Source organism: Platalea leucorodia (genome assembly GCF_965183815.1).
Source record: "Platalea leucorodia genome assembly, chromosome: 3".
Classification (NCBI taxonomy): Eukaryota; Metazoa; Chordata; class Aves; order Pelecaniformes; family Threskiornithidae; genus Platalea; species Platalea leucorodia.
The window spans coordinates 123,857,276-123,878,044 of record NC_138825.1 but is presented as its reverse complement, the minus strand read 5'-3'; the positions used below and the strand labels follow the sequence as shown (position 1 = coordinate 123,878,044).

Sequence of the window (20,769 nt, the reverse complement as noted above, 5' to 3'; positions counted from 1 at the left end):
ATTTTGTTTACTTAGTTAGATTTTTTTTAAGCTAGATATCTTTGTCTGCAATTCCAGTTTGACTTAATGAGACTTCTGTGGCACAATCCTCTTTCTTGCCTTTACAAGTGATGGTCATTTTACTTTATTAATAATTTATTTCTAGTTCACTTTGTATTTCAAGTGGAAGCTATGTGCTGTTCTTACACTTTTTATAAAATATAGAAACATGTTTTAATAAATATAAAGATTTCCATGTATTTAGTTATTGATTCAGTTCTTCTCAAGTCCCTCTTTCCCCTAACTTTTGATCTCCTGCTTCTGTTTTTTCCAGGCGTTTATGGAAAGGTACAAATTTATAGCGCTTATCCTAGGACGTCTTGGACACATCTGAGAACTAATGTTGCTCCTGGCAACGAAAGGTGGTATTTTGCCCAAATATGCCTCCAGATATTAAGTTTGGGCTCCTGTTCCTATGACTTGTGTTAATATTACTCTTTTAATTTGTGATAATGTTTAAACTATGTCTAAGTAGAACAACCATGTTACATCTTGCAAGAAAATTATACTATTTTTAAATTCATTTTAATACTGAAGAAGAACAAAGCTGAGATTTTATTTTTTCCTTCCGTCCTTCCTTCTTTGCTTGTTTCTGTCTTTCTGTCTTCCTTCCTTCCTTCCTCTCCTCTCTCTCTGCTTTTCTCCTTTTTAGAAGGAAGACATGTACTCCAAAATGGCTGATATCTTGGTGGTTAGAATGTTCATTTTGGTTTAAGGGAACTACATTAAAATCTCATCTCTGAATTAAGCAAAACTGGGATATGAACCACGTTCTTCAACATCTTAGATCAGTCCTTTATGAAGTGGTTTCTGGAGCGAACATCTTAATTTCTGCTATTAATTAGAGTCAGTCTGTTTTGTATATGTAATTAATGTCAATTGGCCCAAAGACTATAAGGCTTCCTGAATAGCCTGAAGAGGAAGGTTTCTGTGTGGGATGTGAGGTTTCTAAGTTATAGACACATTTTCACTTAACGTTGGCAAAAATAGCTTTGAAATGCTACCTTCTCTCTCCCCTGTTGCTGCCCATCCATAAGCTTTTAAAGCCTCTGCAGCAGCCTCATCTTCATGATCAGTCACCCATGAATTCAGTCTGAAGGCTTAGCCAAAACCATCACCTAAGGCAGGTTAGGTGGAGTTGCCACAGATGCTTGTTAAGCAAATAGGTGTCTATGGCCTGAAGTTCAAACCTTTCACCTGAACCAGAGAACGCATCTGCATAAGGATCTCACCTGTAAGCGCACTGACCATTAGTTGGTGTGGCGTGGGCACCTACTAGCTTTCTCTGTAACTCTTCATTCTTGACTCTGACTTGCACAAAATTTTCATTGTCTTTTGCTGTAATTCTTCCAAGTGCTTCATTTTAAACTGAAATACATGTATTCAAAGAAAAAAATTCTACTAGTCAGGCCTAACAAAAATTCAGTGGAAGAGTTCCCATCTAGGTAGAGATGAAATATCAGCATTTGGGGAAGGAATTATTTATAAACCCATTGTAGACATGGGCAGTGGAGGCACAAAGACCTCAGAAGTAGGATTCGTTTCTTGTTAGCTCTCACAAAGTTGAGTGTATAGTGTAGATCAATTGTTTAGGATTGCTGTATAGTCAATGGAGAGACAGATAGATACTTCCAAATGCTCATTCAAACCATGCAACATTAGAATCACCCTCTGGAAATTCTTCTTTTTCCCTGATTAGGATGGGAGTTCAGAGTAAGCAGATTCTTGACTGAAGCATGCAGTTAAATACTTGGATGAAATGGATCCAGGCTAGTATTGGTCTGCTGCCCAGATGTTTTATTTGAAATATTATAAAGTGCTAAGATACAAGTATTTGGATTTCATTCATCCACCTTAAATATGGCACAAACAGTTGTTTCCATTGTGAAAAGAAAAAAAAAAAACACCAAACTATTAGCATGAAAAGTCTACTAATAGCCAGCTAAGAGTTAACATGGTTAGATACAGGAAAGAGGCAAGACAGTGCTAGAATATGAAAGCTGAAGGAAGTGGCTTTTTTATTGACTGAGAGAAGCTGCTGTATATATTTTCCAGCATGAATCAGCACGTGAGTTAGGGAAGGACTTATGTTTTCAAAAAGAAAGAGAAAAAAATGCTTATTTATGTACAGTGAAAGCCTAAATTAGTATTTTAACAGATTAGCATCTTAGATGCTTTCTTTTGCTTACTGATTCCTCTCATTAGACTTCTTTGCAATGCAAGAGTCAAGAGTTATGTTTGGGTCCACAAGACATGAATTATTATTGGATTGTATGCCTGGAACTGGACTTCAGATTCAACTCGTAGTATGGGTTGCATGTAAACTGTCAAAAATCCCAAACATATGCCACAATTATTCTTACTCTGTGTGGTTTTGCTTCCTCTTTGCCAGTGCATTTGTCCTTGAACAGTACAAAGTTCTCACTCACAGTAACACTTTCCTGCTGTTTCAGAAGCTGTCCAGTGCTTCCTCTAAGCAAAAAAAGAAATTTAAGTTTTGGTAGATTTCTACTGAATGTTCACAGGTGCTGAAAACTAGAAGTACTCATCTTGAGCCAACTCATCTTTGAAAAACAAAAACTGTGAGAAGAGACACTAGCAAAACTTGGCAACATAGCTTGCTAGTTACATCCCTTTAGGAGTTTCCTTCCTCTCTGCACTTCTGTAACTCTTGAGTGCATGATGAGGCATTCTCTGGATTAATTCAGTGGTCTATTTTCTCAAGAATTACCCAAGGAATATAGACCATCACCTGTCCAGCACCAGTCACCCTGTAATAGGACCCTTTGGGTGTTCATCAAATGTATATAAACACTGATGATTATTCATTTTGCTTTCACTAAATCCTTTTATTTTCTGTATGTGAAGTTAAAAAAACCTGAGCTACAAATATAACTTTGAATGCAAAAGAGGATCTTCAGTTCAAGATTAAAACAGATAAATGTAGGTATATGTGTGAACTGTTGAAAAAGGTGCTTAAACTCCCATTCAATTTAGTGGAGTTGTAGGTGCTGGAGCCTAGAGGGCTATTCAACCACCAAGGGCAGGATTCAGGTACCTAAACATAGTTTTTGGGCTCATCTGAGGTACCTTTGGGTTCGTCTGAGATGCCTTTGAATCCTCTCCATGGCTTCCACCTGTGTCTCCAGGAACTTTCCATGAACAAGTTCTATCATATCTTCCAGCTGATATCTTAGATGACCTGGGACATCTCAAATAGCAACTGATGCTCATGTTTAGACAATGAAATCCTGCTCTATGTGCCCAATTCAGAGAGAGATGAATTGCCTTCCACACACTACTGACTGCACTGATCAACTATACTGGAAGCTTAAATGCCAAGTGCACATACACATACCCCTACACATGGACACCTCATTTTGGTATCTAAGTCCAAAGCTGACTTTCAGCTCTGTAGGATATTCCTGGCTCCAAAAATGGTCTGACACATCTTTGGTAGACAACTTACTTGAGCCCTGCAACTCTATACTGAAACTGTATACCTTGTTAATCAATGGTGTGAAATAAATGTTTCAGGATGAAATTCCTCCCACATATTTTAGACATCTGTTTTTGCAGAAAGCCCTAAAGGGGCTTTTCCTAGAGCTTAGCCTCTGGATTCTTTCTGAGATCTGCCTAAGCAAAACTTTTTTGTTTTTTAGGAAATCTGTAAGCATAACTCTTATAAATGTAACGACATTAACTTAATATCTTGGTGTTACAGGATTTTTGTGGAGGACGAAGTGGACTGGAATCATGGTGGAGATATTGTGATCAGCTCTTCCTCCTATGAAGCCCACCAAGCTGAAGTAGTTACACTTAAAGAAGTCAATGGTCATAGCATAAGAATTCACGAATGCCTTCTGCACAGGCATATTGGTAAGGAATCTGTCTCTCCATTTGAGAGTTTTCTTCTGAAGCATTGAGTTTCCATCTCAGATCTCACCAAGATCAGTTCTACTTTATTGGGGTATCTTAATTTCTTTCTCCATATGCTTTTTTTCTTGCTGTTTTGATACTGAAAATGTGATGTTCAGAATTGCACAGAATAGCTGATTCTAACATGAATTTCTGGGAATAGAATTAATTCAGTGCTGAATAATTTTGGAAAACTTCCTGGTGTTTCATGTTTTAAGTAGAACTGGTTAACAGAGAGAGAAATTAACTGAGATTTTAAAGGAAAAAATACAAATGCAGGGGGTTTTGGCCATTTACGTGATTTCTATGGTGTGTCAAAAACTGAAAAATTTAAAAAAATCCTTTTTGCAAAATAATTAGGCTCATGGAGTTTCAAGTGCAAAATTTTATCATCTTTGTGGCATAAAACTAATGTATTTGTAATCTAATATGTAAATAAACATAAAATCTGTATATAGCTTTATTTCCTGTGTAGATTACATGGCATCTGCATTTAACTGGAAAAAGAGATGCACTGTTGATAGTTAATTTAATTTTATTTCAGCCTATAAAGTAAATTTATTACCATCTATGTAACAAAAATAAAAGAATTGTTATTAACAGGTCAAATTCTGAAGCTCTAAACCCAGGATTTTTCCCGTATAGCAATATTTTTTTAATTTAGTCTTTATTCAAGCTAGTAGGCACAGAAATTAGTATGATGGATAAAAAGGTTCAGAAGTATTGTGTGTTTTAAATGGCTATACCTGTGCTAGTAAACAAAGCTTCACTTGGAACTGAGCCCTGTTCTGCAATTACCCATAGTGTTAATCAATAGTAGCCTCCATAGCAGAGTTTTGTATGACAATTTAATAAAAAAAATGCAGTTCAAAGGATAGCACATCTAGACCCCACTTCCAGTAGTTTATGCACAGCCTTTCTTTTTTGTGAGGGAAGGGAGAAACCTGTCAGTCAGTCCTGAGGCCAGAGAACGGTTCTTAACCTATTTTCTTAGCTAATGCAGATATAGTAAGTATATCCTGAGATGAAATGATTACATACACATCGAGTACTGCAGCAGTTGTTAATATAGCTGGGAAAAAAAAGGACTAATGGGAGAATTAAGAGCTACGTAAATACTGGGATTCACCTGGGCAAATGTATATATCTACAGTAAATGTTCACACATGAGCTAGTCGCTCTCAGCTCCCTTGATAATCAAAGCAGGAAAATACATACTGCTCACTTGTATTTCTTCTCCCCCTAAAGCAGATGTATAAAATAGATAACAAATTGCACTTCAGAATTGCTTATTCCTCTCCATTGTACATAAAACCAGTCTGGATAACTAGATCATATCTGTAGATATCTAAAGTCACCTGAGATTAATTCCAAGCTAGACATCTGCATAAACTCTCTCAAAAGTCTCGTTTAGAAAGACTTTGTTTAGAAAACACACACACAACCAAAACTCTGTAGCAAATTGGTTTTTAGCATTGACATTGGTCTGATCCTAACGAGAATTCATGGAGATCAGCTCTGCAGTGTACTGAAGAATAACTCCAGCACATATAGCTTAGAAAAAATGAAGTGTGAATCTGTTCATTGATTTGGCATCTGCACACCACAGGGAAAATATTTAGCACCTTCTTTTTCTAAAAAGGTAATATGTTGGTAAAATATAAGCGCATGGTGAATATTTGATGGGCAGGTGGCCTTTCTGTTTTTGTGTTGATGCATGTAGATTGTGCTGGAGGGAAAACACACCTGAATGTCAGTGCAGATTCTGCAGAGAAGCTGTGCGTAAGCTGTCAGGCTTTATGTCCCTCAAAGCACTGGTTTATAGGTATGATAGACTCTTACCACATTTTCTTTCTTGAAACTCCCCAGGACATTGCCATGTCACAGAAGACGGTAGACGCATCCCTTTGGCTGCAGAGGTTGGACTCCTAACACGGAATATACAGATCAAGTCTGATGTGGCTTGCACTGGGAGAATGCTGGTGGGACGTTTTACAGACTCTAATGGGACAGAGTTTGAAGGTAGTTGAGATTCACCTCTCCCCATCAATTAGACCAGTTCTGCCCAAGAAAGGTCTAACAACAGATGTATCCATTTGCATGTGCTATGCAATTCTAAGCAAACTGTGACTGTGCAACATGAATGAAACATGAGTATTAATAATATTTCATAAATAATGGAATACATTTTAGGAGGGGCTGTTCTGTGGTTAGTTGGTTTTTACTATAACATTATATATATTTATGAACAAATACCCACTACTGGCAATACACTGACAAAGATTGCCTGCAATTATATGTCTGAGTGTTGTTTAAATGGGTGTCATTCTTACCAGTTCTTAGGTAATTTCATAACCTTTTATTTCACTATAGTTATCTCATTGCAGGTGTCCTTCATCTCTTAAATATTGAATTTTTGAACTTTGGGCCTCCTCAGCTTTCTGCCATTGAATTCAGAAACATATCCCAAGGGTCCTCGGTGGTGTCATCCAGCATTAAAGGTAGCTGCGGAGTTGGCATTAAAGCAGTCATGACGAACTGGATCTTGTTGCAAGATAACATGGTGTTCAACACGGTTGGACCTGGCATTGATTTGGAAGGGCAAAATCATTCTCTCATCAGGAACCTTGTTATTCTGAGCAGGCAGGCAGAAGGCTTACTCAACTGGGTTGCTGGCATCAAGGTGAACCTTGTCATTGGTGTCTCCCTCTGTGGTAATGCTGTGGCAGGATCTGAGCGAATTGGCTTCCATATCAGGGGCCAAGAGTGTTTGCCAGATGGAGAGTATTGCAGGGAAAATGTGGCCCATTCAAGTCTCCATGGTATTCATCTGTACCAGGGAGATGGATTTCAGACCTGCACTAGAATCACAGGTTTTCTATCCTATAAGAATTATGACTATGGTGTCATGTTCCACCTTGGAAGCAGTGTCATCGTGGACAATGTGGTGCTGGTGGACAACACTGTGGGTCTCATGCCAGTAGTGTACTGTCTCTATGCCAAGCAATGCCACACGGGGAAAAGATTCATAGAACTTAGAAACTCTGTCATTGTCGCAACAAGCTCAACTTTTGACTGCATCAAAGACAGGATCAAGCCTCACACAGCTGATCTAACAGCCAAGGATCGACCACCATACTACCCTCTAAGAGGCCGTGTTGGGATTTTATGGCCTACGTTTACCACTGTTCCCAGCCAAAGGCCAGATAACCCATGGCACAAAACTGGTCATTGTCCAAAAGTCCTGGGACTCATGAAGCTGAAAGGTTGGTTTTCCATGTCTACCAGCCAGACTATTCTGTCACTGTTTTTCTTAACCAATTACACTTTTCCAATTGAAGTTGCAGCCTTTCACACCCACAAATGGACGTGGTGGAGAAATCCAAGTCTCTGTGGAATTAATAACAGAATTCTTCTGTTCGATGCAGTTTAATAAAAAAAATATTATTTGGTATTTTTCACTTTCTGAATCTATTGCACTATAATTATGTCCTGTGCTAATGTATATATTTTACTTAAAACATGCCTGCCTTCTGTGCTATCTATTTTTCCACTTGATTCATCTCTCTGATCTACAGTTACCTCTAGCTAAACACAGATACCAAGTTTGAGAAGTTAATAGCACACTTTGTATAGCATTTGCATAGAACATCATGACTACAGCTGCACAGAAAGACTTATGGCTTTTATTGTTATAAGGGATTGCACAAGAGGGATAAAAGACAGTTATCTATCCTGTGTCTTTGGTTCAAATGAATTTTACAGTCCCCAGAGTAATATTTGCATATAGCAGAACCTAGGTAGCTGGTTGCTGTGGTGGGATCTGAATACCTCACAGTTTTTCATGTTTTTATCCATCACTGCTACCTACTTTTGTAAGAAAATATATTATCCTCTTTTTACTGAAAAATAAGAAAGGAGACAGAGAAAGGCAAATAGGCTTGTCCAGGGTCTCACAAAAAATTTGTAGCAAAGCAGGGATTTTGTAGCTGCACAAGAGTTCAGTGCCAGAGCCAAGCACATGTCACCAGAGCCAGCTCATCTTGTATTAACATCTGGCAAGTGGATAAACCATCCAAGGCAGGTTGTCATTAAACTGATTCTTACTGATTCAAATGAAAATTTATTAATAACTCTTGCTTTTCTTTCTTTCTCACTATTTCCTTTGATTTCATTTTCTATTGGCATGGCTTGGTTTGTGTCAACTTAAGGTACAACTTGGCTATGGAACATTCTAAAGCCGACTGAAGATCTATGATCAATGCAATTAGTCTGATTTAAAAATGATTTTGTAAATGATAATGTAATTTGTAAATGGTAAAAAAATGATTTTTATATACATATATATGGGAGCACTTTAGCATGGAAAACGTCATAGAACAGAGCCTTTCCCTCTCTATTTCTGGCACTCCTCTAACCACTTTTCCTCACTTGATCTTCTCTTAATCGCTGGCAGAAGTCACCTTTACTGGTTTTACAAAGAGCTGCTACAGTGAAGACAGAGATGTCTGCATCATGTCAAATGCTGACCATTTAGGCATCATGCCTCTTATCACGGCAGAGAGATCAAGGATGTTACGTGTCAATGAGAAGGACAAGTTCTACTTTCATCCAACAAGGTAATAAGCTTCATTTTGAACTATCATCTTTTCCAATGGTTTGTGCAAAAAAAAGCACCTACAGTTTTGGGACTATCCTCACCTCTGCTTGTATCAGCTGTCTTTTCGTATTGTCTTACAAAGAGTCTAAGCAATTAGTTTAGACTGGATGTCTAGCTGCAGAGCAGTCCCATTCTGTCTCTGCTCTTGTACTGCTCCTGTGTGGCACAAATGAACAAGTTCAGACATCAAAAAAACATGCACAAAAAACCTCAAATCCAGAAAAAAAGAAAAGAAAAAAAAAAAGCTAAACTTAGTTTAGGGCAATTTTTTAAAATTTGAGGTTCAGATTCCATCAAGTTGCATCCTCAGACCAGTCCTCTTGGATTTCCCCTTTTACTGACATTTGTATAGCAAAACAAGCTTCACATATCCCATTTCTTAAAACTCCATTCTGAGCATCTCCGACTTCTCAGCCTCAGGCTTCAGAAAATGTCAGGACCTCCAGCAAAAAACCCTAAGACAGGGAATGTCCTTTTGGTCAGGGAAGCAGAACTTGATTTTTGCCTGTGAGATCACATCAGAAATGTTGATCAGTACCAGGCAGGCTGTGAGATGTCAAATGATTGCCAGAGCTGCTCCTGCCCAGGGAGAATATCATCTGCACGTGGAGGAACATGGAGGAGGGAGGGGAGAGCTTCATCTGTAACCTTAAGTCACTGCTTGTTGCATGGGTTTAAACATACCACATCCAATGGAAACCACATGCCTATTTATTTATTACAACCAGTGAACACAATACAGAGGCTATGTCAGGAAAGCCTTGAAGTAGCAAAAAAATCCAGCATAGACTTCACTTGCCAGTCAAAAATAATTGGAGGTGTCCCACACTGCTATGTTTAGAGCCCCTCCAGCCTTCTGCCAGAATTTTTATTTTCTTCTATATTTTTGCTTTTTGCTCTGGGCATTAGTTTGCGTCTAGATTTCTGAGACCTGTCCAGCTTGTCAGCTCCCATTATGTTTCACTCTTGTATCCATCCCACAATATTATGCTATTAGTGAGCTGCTGAATACGCAGTCCACTGCAAGAGCTGGTGATTTTCAAACATGATGAATGAACATGGATTACTGAATGCTTTCTTAGTAGTCTGGTAAACCTTTGAGGGAGATTACATCTCTCGGTGCCCCTTGTGCATTATCTGCATGCATTTATTTAATCCACCTTTGCAACTGCTGAGCTTGATCCAGGCTGTGGCTGCATTGTTCTGCTTCAGCATCCTGAAGGGATGTCTTGATGGATATGTCCTGTCAAAGAAAAGGAGAGCATTGCCTTAGAGCAAGAGAAGAAATAGAAACATCAGGGAATATGGCAAGACCATGAAGTGCTTTGCTTGTACCAGTGGTAGACCTAGCCAGATGAAATGCTGGATCTTCTGAGAGATGCTCAAGAATTGAACTAACTGTCAGGATCAGAGGAGCTATCTTAGTTTTCCACGCCTTTTGAGCTGTGTTGATTTGGGGCATTGGCCCATTTGTTTCTCTGCCTGTACTGTGAATCTCTGCCTGTATCTGTTTGCCGCATTCAAAATGTCAATAATTGGGTTTTTCCAACCTGAGCCCAAGAAATTCTAAGTTTCTTTCAAGACTTAATGTGTAACCATGTAGTAATCTGTAGATGTTTCCATGGACTTTGCTGGATTACAAGTCATTATATCTCATTGTATTTTGTAATAGGAGTGATATGGCCAGTGACTAGTTCCTTTAAGCTGTGTTAAACCTTTAGTCAAAATGCAGTTAAAAGCATTTAAGATCCTCAACATGGGATTCAGCTCACTACACTTCAGTGATCCAGAAATTAGGCATGTAATCTAACGAAGACACTAAACTTATTCTGTAGTCAATAGAGATGCTTGTCTAGGAAATTATTTATCTCAACTGTCCTATGTATGTCTCAGTTGAAGTGAGTTCCCCTCCAACAAACCTGTCCTGTTGCACGTGCCTCCCTCTGTGGAAACCAGTCTTTAATGATCTACATAGAAATTTATAGGCTTTTCTGGCTGTTTCAATCCATTGAATTTACAATTTCCTCCTGAGTATACTGATGATAAAATTGGATAAACTTATTTGAAAATTAGATGTAGTTTGCTGAGATGAGATACGTTATCATGCCATCCAAAAAGAGCTTTGTTCTAATTTGGACTAACACTCTGAAACTCTCTTACCTTATTAGTCTTATTTTTAAAGTATGGTTTAATTCTGTTCTTAGGATCTGAACCTGTCATTAGAAAGAGAGAAATAGCTATTCATTGTCTGGGAGACAGTACTAGCTGAGTAATCACTACTAGATATGTGTGATTGGGTGATGAAACCCTAGCTCAGGTGTAGCTTTGAGGTGAGATCCACGTATACTTCACTTTAAGCCCATCAAAACCACCAAAATGACATTGAATCTCCAAACCCATTTTTTTTATTAGAACATAAATTAGGACAATAATCTTTTCAGATGCAGTTCCAAACACCTGGGTATGAAAGAAAAAAAAACCCACATCAAACAAAACAGGTTTATAAACACATTAATCCTTATGTACTCTGTCCTATTAGAATGGGTTTTCTCTTTCAAGTTTGCTTCTACTCCAGCAATGTGAAGTGGCTTCTTGACTTGCAACAAACTTCTCTGAATTCCTAGCAGAAGTTTCTTTATTTCAGATGTGTGCTCCCTGCTGGCTCCCTCTCTCATAATTTCTGCCATTTCACCTTCCTTCATGCTTTCTCCTGCACAAGCTTAGCTGCTCATGGGAAGGTGCAATTTTCTGACCCTTCAGAGGGCTCCCCCTTTCCAGAGTGCAGTGGCTAGAACAAGGCAAACAGGTACTGATGGGCAGCCAATGCTTTTTGATAAAATACTATGTACAATACACAATTCTATAAGCAAAAAAATAAACAATCCATCACCTGGTGGATGTGAAGAGCCACGCCTGTGCCATATCAGCGCTGCATACTGCAGCAGAGGTATTCCTGGTCACTTGGTGCAATAGCAGCCACTACACGTTTCCCCTTCACTCAGCAACTACAGGCTTCTTCTGTCATAGGTAAAAAATTAATGGCACATGGATATTGATGCAGTTCCTCAAATCAGGAAATCCAAGAAGGAACCAGAGGTATTCAAGCTGCAACTTCATAGCTGGCCATAAGGACCATGACAGTCCACACTGGCTAAAACAAACCCCAGGGAAGAGGAGACTTGGGGATAGAAGTTATACTGGAAATAAGATGATTTTCTCTGTCCAAACCCAGCTAACATTTGGAAAGGGAGGATGCCGATTTGCCTGAGGATCCTGATTTGTCTTTTTTGGCGCTTTGGATGCAAGCATGCCACAATGTAAATATTGCTACAGAATTTTTTTCCAGGCTGTTCCAGACCTTGACTGGTATGCTTAGGTTTCATTTATTTTTGCTTATTTTCCATTTTTTTTCTTTTCTTGGGCATATAAGTTCACCTAGTAATTATGAAGACGTTGCATGTATGTGCAGAAGTGTTTGTTGCCAGTGTAAATAAATTACAAAAAACAGCACAATATTTTTCTTTTGCTCTCTTCTTCATAATAACTTTACCTCTCCTGCCTGTCAGTGTACAGACCTCCGAAGACACCATGTTCCCTGAAAAGAAATGCAAAGGCTCGAGAAAGGCCCTTTTCAAGGATTTGGATGGAGGTGTCCTGGACCTAGAACCGCCTGTTTCTGTTTTCCCAAAGCCAGAATTTGAATGGACACAGTTCTACTTGCAAGCTGGTAAGTACCTGTGCTATCTGGAGTACTTACAAAGTCAGGCATACATTTGACCCGTGAGGTGTGGGTTTATCCGAGGCTTTCATTGAGACCTACAACTGAGGTCAAGGTGGTGGTGGTCCCAGATTGTGTGATGCCTTTCCAGGATGGATGTAGTGAATTACAGTGTAGAAGTCTGGGAGGCCTCACTGCACAGTTCTGTGTCCACCAGTGCCTCCCTGCCTTCTTGCAGCATCATGTCACCTGGCATTCTGAGCCCCTTTGGGGTTTAATTCATTCATTTTAAGACCAGAACAGAACTTATTTGCCCTTTGCAAAGTCCTCTGAGAGCATTAAGTAAGACATGCTATGTAAATGCTACGGAAGTGCAAAATAATAACAATAATTGGCCCAGAGAGGATTTTCATCCATATCCCACTGAGGAGATAATCAAGCTGAGAACCCACTCCAGAAGTTTAAAGACCCCTCTCTCTGGTTTAAAAAGGCCTATTCTGCTTGGTAACCACTTTCTGAAGGTTCACACAGCAAGGCTCCATTCTCATCCTGATTAAAACTCTGCTCTCTGATTCCAAATAAACTCTTTAATTACAATTAGCGTTTCCTGCGCCTGCTGCTGATGGCGGCCATTTTGCTGAAAAGGCGCATCATTTGTGACTCCAGCGGTATGGGAGACTGATGGAAGGGACTGTAATTAATCCTGTTTTCCATCCCACTCTAAAACTGATTAAACATGAGAAGAACTTTAATCTTTAAACAAAATGTCTAATGTGTATCCAGTAAAGGCTTTTCCTCTAAGGATCCCGCTTTAACTGGCTGCTTACAAGGCTGATTAATGTGTTGTCTAGATGGAAACACACTGGTTTTTACTCTACCTTTTCTGCCCTGATTATGAACCACATGCAAGCGTTAATACCCTAGCAGTATTACCACTTAGCACCTGCATATTAATGCATACATTTACCTACAGAACCTGGATTTTATTTAGGTTTGCACCATCATTAGCACACCCTGGCACACAGTCATATGCATGCCAGGAATCCCCACCATCTATACTGCACTGACAGTGCAACCTGCACTCCACAGCGTTTATCTCCTTGTGTAATGGAGGCGACAGCATATGGTAAATGCTGCCTGCCTCTGAGGCTATAACAAAATTGCTGTGTTTTCTTCTTGCTGCCCAAATATGAATGGGGATTTTTTCCCCCCTCCCTTCACAATTGTGTGTTTAATTCCTCTGTATTTCTCATTCTGACCTGCAGTTCCTTTCATCTTGAGGCTGACATTTGGAAAGGCACAGCTTGATGCTAAGGTGAATTCATGGTCGTCTTCTTCCCTTCTCTCCCCCCTCCTTCTCCCTCTTGAAAGTTGTAGCACTGAGCGTTTTGCACAGCGCAATGCAGGCTCCCACGCTAGACAAATAGGAGAAAATGCTCACCTTTCCTGCTCCCACAGATCTTCTGTGGGGACAGAGTCCCCCTTGGCACGACAGTCCTTCAAGGCCAGAGATGATGGTGGTGTTATGATGCTGTTGAGCAGAATTTGGCCCTTGGAGTTCTACCTTTTGTGAATCTAGGTGAGCATTTGGTACTTATGTTATCTGGGTGGGCAAGACCCACTTGCTGATCCTCTCATCTGCGCATCCACCTGGTACCTTGTTAAACCTGAGTAATTCTGACCACCTCCAGCAGCTTCATCAGAGCACTGCAATGCAGTGGTTAGTGCTCTGCTAGCCTGACTAAGCACAGAAACAGGAGACAGTCTTTTCAGATAGCTGCACAACATCCTTGCCACTTCCACAGTTCAGGGACACAGGTTTCTTTGAGACTCAAAAGCTGTGGCTTTCTACATCCTCTTAGTTGCACCTTCATCCAGATGCATGGATATATTCCCTTTAAGCTTCCAGCTTGGACAATCAGCTTGAAGTTATTGGCCCTTAGTCATTTCTAGATATTCTGATTACTCCAGGGGGAGCAAACCAAAACATTCAATGTACTTCGTGGACACAAAAGCCAGGAAGAGATTTTCCCAGAAGAATACCGTAGGGAAGGGGCTGTGAGAGCCATAATTGGGGCACAGTGGATCATTCAGTATTATTATTTGGCATACTGTCCAATCACATCTTGAAAACCTCCAGTGTATATATATATGTTTGTGCATGTATGCAATAGGCAAGGAGGGACCACTCGCCTTTCTGAGTCCTGCCCATTGCAGATGGGCAGTAGCAAGCAATGCAATGTATATTTAATAATGTACCCACTTTTTTTTTCTTTTGTCTTCCTGTGTGCCTGATCTTTTACCTCCTGTGTTAGCTCTTTGGGTCATAGACCAGATCTTTTTATTGTGGCTTTCTGTAGAAGCAGAGTTGTTCACAATAAAATTGAAGTTTTAGTTTTCTGGATAAACCACAGGATTCAGAAAAACAAAACAAAACAAAACAAAGAGGGAACAGATTCAAGATTTTTGTTATTATTATTTCTACTAAAAGAAAAAGGAGCAACAACAAAAGTAGTTTTGAGTCAAACAAAGCATAATTATTTTTTAATCTAAGAGTACTTTTTGCTCTTTTTTTTTTCTTTTAAATATAATGCTGCAAAAGTTTAGAATGAAATGTTTTCCAACACCTCCCCCTTAAATCATTTATGAGGAATTTTCACAGTATCATTTCTCAAATTATCCAAAACAATTTAATGAGTTTAACATGAATTTGTAATTATTTTAATCTCTTTGAGCTGCCATTTTTGGATGACAAAATGTTTTTCTCCCAAAACTCATCTCTATACCAAACCTCTTACAAAAGAGCTTGGGGCCAGGCCTGGAGCACTAAATGGTACCACGATACAGGAAATGTGAGATTCACAAGCTGTACACCAGAATTAGCTATGAACATGAGTGTGTCTAGCTGAGGAATGAAGGATAAGTGAACAGTTCGTGCGCTCAACTGATTTCTGTGTCCAGGTTAAAATCCCTGTTCCACAAAAGATTACTGATATAACCATTGTCCTGTCATTAAAGTTTCAACCATTTGCTGGCTATCTGCAATAATTATAGGACTCTCTTATCATACTGCCTCATGACAATGTCTGTAACCCAACAACTCCCAGACACGCTGAAGTTTGTTTTCTTCCCTTGGTGGAAAAGTAGCTGAGGACCAGAGGCTTACAGAAGATTCATCTGACCCCACTTCTGTTGCCTCCAATGTTCTCTGTGGTGAACAAAGAGAGAATCACACCTTAAGGGCAGAAGTTAGGTGGGCTGATACTTGGATGTCTGAGAGATGAACCCAAGAATTTCAAGCTTTACTCTAGAGCATGCAAGCACGTATATTTTCTTCCTGCTGGCAGACACATTCTAGGCATTTTTTAAAGCAATTTGGGCTGAATAATCATAGAATCATAGAATAGCCCAAGTTGGAAAGGACCTTGAAAGGTCATCTGGTCCAAACTTCCATGGAAATGGAGCCTAGATGAGATTATTTGGCATACTGTCCAATCACATCTTGAAAACCTCCAGTGATGGAGACTCAAGCACATCCTTGGGTAGGTTGCTCTAGTGAATGATTGTTCTCACTGTATAAAAAATCATTTCTTATAGCAAGATGAGACCTCTCCCAGTGCAAATTGTATCCATTGCAACTTGTCGTCTTCATGTGGCTCCTTGCGAGGTGAGAGCCTCCATTCTCTTTGCAGCCTCCCTTTAAGCACTGGAATACTGCGATGAGGTCCCCTGAGCCTTCTCTTCTCCAGGCAGAAAGGACCTAACTCCTTCAGTCTTTCATCACAGGGCAAGCTCTCCATCTCTTTGATCATCTTTGTGGCCCTCCTTTGGACCCTCTCCAGTCTGTCCACATTTTTCTTGAACTGTGGGTACCAGAACTGGACATTATACTCCAGGTGAGGCCTGACAAGCGCTGAGTAGAGTGGGATGACCATGTCTCTAAGTCTGCTAGCAATGTCCCTCTGGATGCAGCCCAGGGTCTGACTTGCCTTTGTTGCTTCAGCAGTGTGCTGCTGACTCATGTTCAGCTTGTTGTCCACCAGGACCTCCAGGTCCCTTTCAGCAAAGCTGCTCCCCAGCCACACAGATCCTAGCCTGTACTGGGCTCTTTGGTTAGAGGTGCAGGACTTTGCAGTCGTCTTTGTTAAACTTGATACTGTTCTTGCTAGCTCACTCTTCCAACCTGTCCAGGTCTCTCTGTAAGATGGCTCTCCCTTCTGTTGTGTCCACATCACCACCCAGTTTAATGTCATCAGCAAACTTGGTGAGGGTGCTTTCAATCCCAGCATCCAGATCATTTATGAAGATGTTGAACAGCATGGGGCTGAGTATCGATCTTTGGGTGACAAATAAGCTAACCTGAATATTAAATTGCTGCCAGTGTCAGTGATCCAACTTAGTGATAAAGTGACTAAGAAAAGCAGAAATGAATAGATATTTTTTTGGCTCTGTGCAGCTAGATACTGAGCATCAGTATCTTAACAACCTGTTTGTCTTCTTTTATCCTGCCTTGTAGGAGAGATGATAGTGTAACTGGTGGAGTCCCTGCTCTGCTTACTTTTACTCAGTGGAGTAACTCTGATGTACTGAAGGGTAAGGAAGTTCTGGGCTGCAGGATTTAGCTATCGTGCAACATTTTCTCCCCTTTTTAAATACATTTTCCTTGTATTTACTGTGAATAATTGCATTTATTTTCTACCTTACACAAACCTGGCACCTCCTAGTAGGTTCTCTGGATACCGTAGAAGCATCAGTGAAATTTAGGTCTGTAATACCGCTGTGGGATAGACATATATTGTGACACTAGCATCTCAGACAAAGGACAGAATTTATGACTTTCCCAAGGTCAGTCATTGAATTAACGCATATCCTTCCAAAACTCTGACAGCCAGACTCTTAATCTAAAAGCAGGCCACCCTGCTTAAACAGGTTGAAAAGTATGGTTGTATTAACTAGAATCAGCCAAAAATGTATTTTACTTTCTACTTTTTTATTAAAAAACATGCCTGGAGCATTTTTTTTTGAACTTTACTGAACGCTTACATTCTGACTGTGGTTTTAAACAAAAAAAAAGTCCCAAACTCTTTTTTTTAGTCGTATTTAAAATGCTGAAGAAGTGCTTTATTGAAAAAAAAAAGAGTCAGCTTTAGTGGGAATCTGTTGGTGAGAGGATTAGTGTGTTGTGGACAACTGATCTTTTTATCTGATCAACAGATAACTGAGACTACATTTTCCTATATTGTTTTCAATCTAGACAAATCTAAAGCTGTGAAATTCCTACAGTAGTCTTGCTTGCTCTCTAGAGGTAATCAGTACATTTTCTAGATCATAAAAGGGTAGGTATTTCATATGTAAATGTTTATCTGAAGCAACTTGCACAGACATTTAAACACTCAATTTTCGTCAACTGCTGCTGTAAAAAACTCTCTGAAAGACTGCATAGTGTCGAGGCCAAATGTCATACATGAATATGCAGAGGTTTGCTAGGTTTGCTAGGTTTCACCAGAAATAATATAAAATGATAGATGTAAACAGCCCAAAATTCTTTTTTGTACAATCTTCTTTCTTCCAGTAATTTTTATTATTGAATAAAATTCTCAAGTGATAATTGAGGAAATGTATCATTTTGGCACACAGGCTGCCAGTATAATCTAGGGCTAAAGCTGTGTGAAAATGTTGCACCATATATATTTAATATTCCAAGGACTATGATTAGCCAGCTACACCTGCTATGCATAATCATGTGTAGTAATTAAAGATGTTTGAGAAGAGAATGCAGGTTTGGTAGATTTGCAAGGAATGAAACAGATGTAATATTGGCCTGAAACATTTATTGTTTTCCTCTGAAGCTTTTTTTTTTTTTTGTTCACAGATAGAAATTTGCTTTTTCTGCAATAAATGGCCCATGCAAAATGAGTTGAAAGTGGCAATGGAGGACATTAAAAGAGCTGTTACCAAGTTATTGTTTTATAAAAACCAAACCTAATATGATCAGAAAATGCCTGTAACTTTTACTTAAATTTCCTGAAAATACATCCCTGGTAAAGATTTCAGCAGACCTTAATTAAGTTGAGACCAAAGTCGAGAACAAAGTTGGGAGGAGTTTTTTGATGCTCATGGGAGAACAAGTTTTAAAGTATGCCAAAGTTATTTTTGTATCTTTGATACCTATGTGGTGGCTCATCAGGTGTGGGATGGCTGAACCTATTGAACTAAAGAATCAGCTCTGCTAACTGAGGGCAGCACGGCAGAGTGAGGGACATCTGTGGGTGGTGAATCCACCAGTTGGCAAACAAGGCCCACAGTTCATCTGGATGTCACCATGAGACTGTGCCTTAGGGGACAGCTCTGCCAAGGCAAAACACTCCTCTGCATAATTTGTTTTTGTAAATCATGGAGGAATAGACCAGAGTTGGAGATCTAGCAAACTAGGTCAGCATTGGGGCCGACATGGCCATATGACATTTCCATTTTGAAATACTATAAATTACTTTCCCTCAAACTCATCTGTATCTCAGCCTCTAATAAATAGCTGTTTTCCTTTTTCAGGGATGTTATTTCCTTAATTCTGAAGCTAGGATATAAGATAAATGGCATTGTTCATTGTCAGTGTGATCACTATAGAGAAACGCATATATATACATATATATATATACACACATATACAAATGTATAAGCCTATCAAACTTTATCTTCTTGTTCCCATGGAGAGCATCAAATGCTTTTCTCATGATGAATTCAGAAAATCTTGGGCAAACCCATCCATTTTGCACATTCGTTGCTGTAAATGGAGTTTGGCTTCTTGTACCACCCTTTCTACTTCTTTTCTAAATTCTTCAGGTACTTTTAAACAGGCATGCACCAGTGTTCAGCTGCATAAAATGTAAAATATGTATACGTATGTATTAGGAATAATGAAATTTGGAAAAAGTGATTGCAAAGTCAGGTCCCTGACTATGGGAGATAACCTTGGCCCTTTAGGATAACAAACCTTTTTGAGGACGTGTCAGCAAATAGCTTGTGCCTACAATTACTATCAGAAATTCTTGGCTTCTCCTTTTAGCTGTCATTTCTGAGGATAAAACACCAGGTTTGTAATTTTCAAAACTGAACTCCTGTGTTTAGGAAGCTATTTAGAAAAATGACATCATTTTTAGAGTTTATGAAATCTTGGAGAGCCCATTTATTTCCCTGTGAGTTAAAAAATAGTTCAGTGCCCCCAAAACACCACATCACCTTCATTTATGAGTCTAGTTCTGGATTTGGTATCCACCTCTCTACCTTTCTGTATATAAATGTTGTCTGCGACCTGAACATAAGCTTTTTTATCATTGACATGATGCGGCTACATGTCAGGGTAGTGGTTCTTAAGTTGTGATTTATAAAGCATTGGTGGTCCGTGAAATCTGAGTAACTGATGCACACATCACCCATGGATTAATTTAGGAGCCTGTCAGTTAAAGGTGAAAAGAATCATTAGGTATTTGGAAAACAGAAGGTATGAAGAATGGAAGTTGGGTGGCTCAGTCTTGAGGTGAAGAGATGGATGACAGATTTAAGAACTGCCTTCAAAAATATGTAAGAGTTCTGTGAGCAGAAAGACATAAATTGCTCCCCAGGTCTATAGAATCAGAAATAATGGGCTGATATTTCATCAAAGGTAATTTTAGACGTGGGGGAGGAAATGTTGTAATAAAGACAGAGAAACACTGGAATAGCTTGCCCGAGTGGATTGTGGAGTCCTGTGGAAGTTATGCAAACATCCTTAGATGATCCAGATAGAGATGATCTTTTCCTGAGGTGGGGGAGGATGGATCAAATAACTTCAGTAGGCCCTTTCTGGACCTATTTTCAAAATAAGGATGCTCGGTGATCTGCAGGAACCTTTGAGGTTTGACAGTGATTTATGGGTCCAAAGGCCAGGGTGTTGTAGTGGGAAGGTCTGGTAATTAGGACTTCCTAAATACTCCTGATGAAGACAAAGAGTGACTACTAGAGAGGTAATTAGTGCAGAGAGAGAGATTCTCTCCCAACCCATGTGCTTGGTCCCTCTCAGCCAGTCTGCCCGTTCTTGTGGAATGCTAACGTGGTTGAAAGGTTGTGCTATGTAAGTGTAGAGGTTAGTCCCATGGAAAATGGTGTACAGGGTCTGAGCGGAGTTTGCAGCACCAGGGAATGAAAACTGAGGCAAGTTTCTTATCTGGGACCTATCCTCAAAGCTCAGTAGCTCAGACATCACGCCTTTTCTCCCAAGGCACTGTTTCGCTCTTATTTATCATTCCTGCTTTAGTGATGCCCACAGATCTGAGTCAGTAGCTGGGTTTTATTACTACTAGATATCATGCAGAAACTTTTCTGGTACCTTCTGGAAGAAGCTGCTAATATTAATAGTCAACCCAGAAGGCTTCAAGAGAAACAGAGGAAAGTGGAGAAG

At 39.5% G+C, this 20,769-nt stretch overlaps 1 protein-coding gene across 1 annotated transcript in view; it reads left to right on the top strand.

Moving 5' to 3' along the window:
- PKHD1 (PKHD1 ciliary IPT domain containing fibrocystin/polyductin) overlaps positions 1-20,769 on the top strand; it is a gene marked incomplete at both ends in the record, with an annotated part of 265,493 nt that overhangs the window by 182,520 nt on the left and 62,204 nt on the right. Inside the window, 6 exons of the mRNA XM_082305891.1 lie at positions 314-401; positions 3,764-3,918; positions 5,827-5,979; positions 6,345-7,223; positions 8,414-8,576; positions 12,184-12,354. Coding sequence (XP_082162017.1) covers positions 314-401; positions 3,764-3,918; positions 5,827-5,979; positions 6,345-7,223; positions 8,414-8,576; positions 12,184-12,354 — 1,609 coding nt within the window. The remainder of the gene's footprint in view (positions 1-313; positions 402-3,763; positions 3,919-5,826; positions 5,980-6,344; positions 7,224-8,413; positions 8,577-12,183; positions 12,355-20,769) is intronic.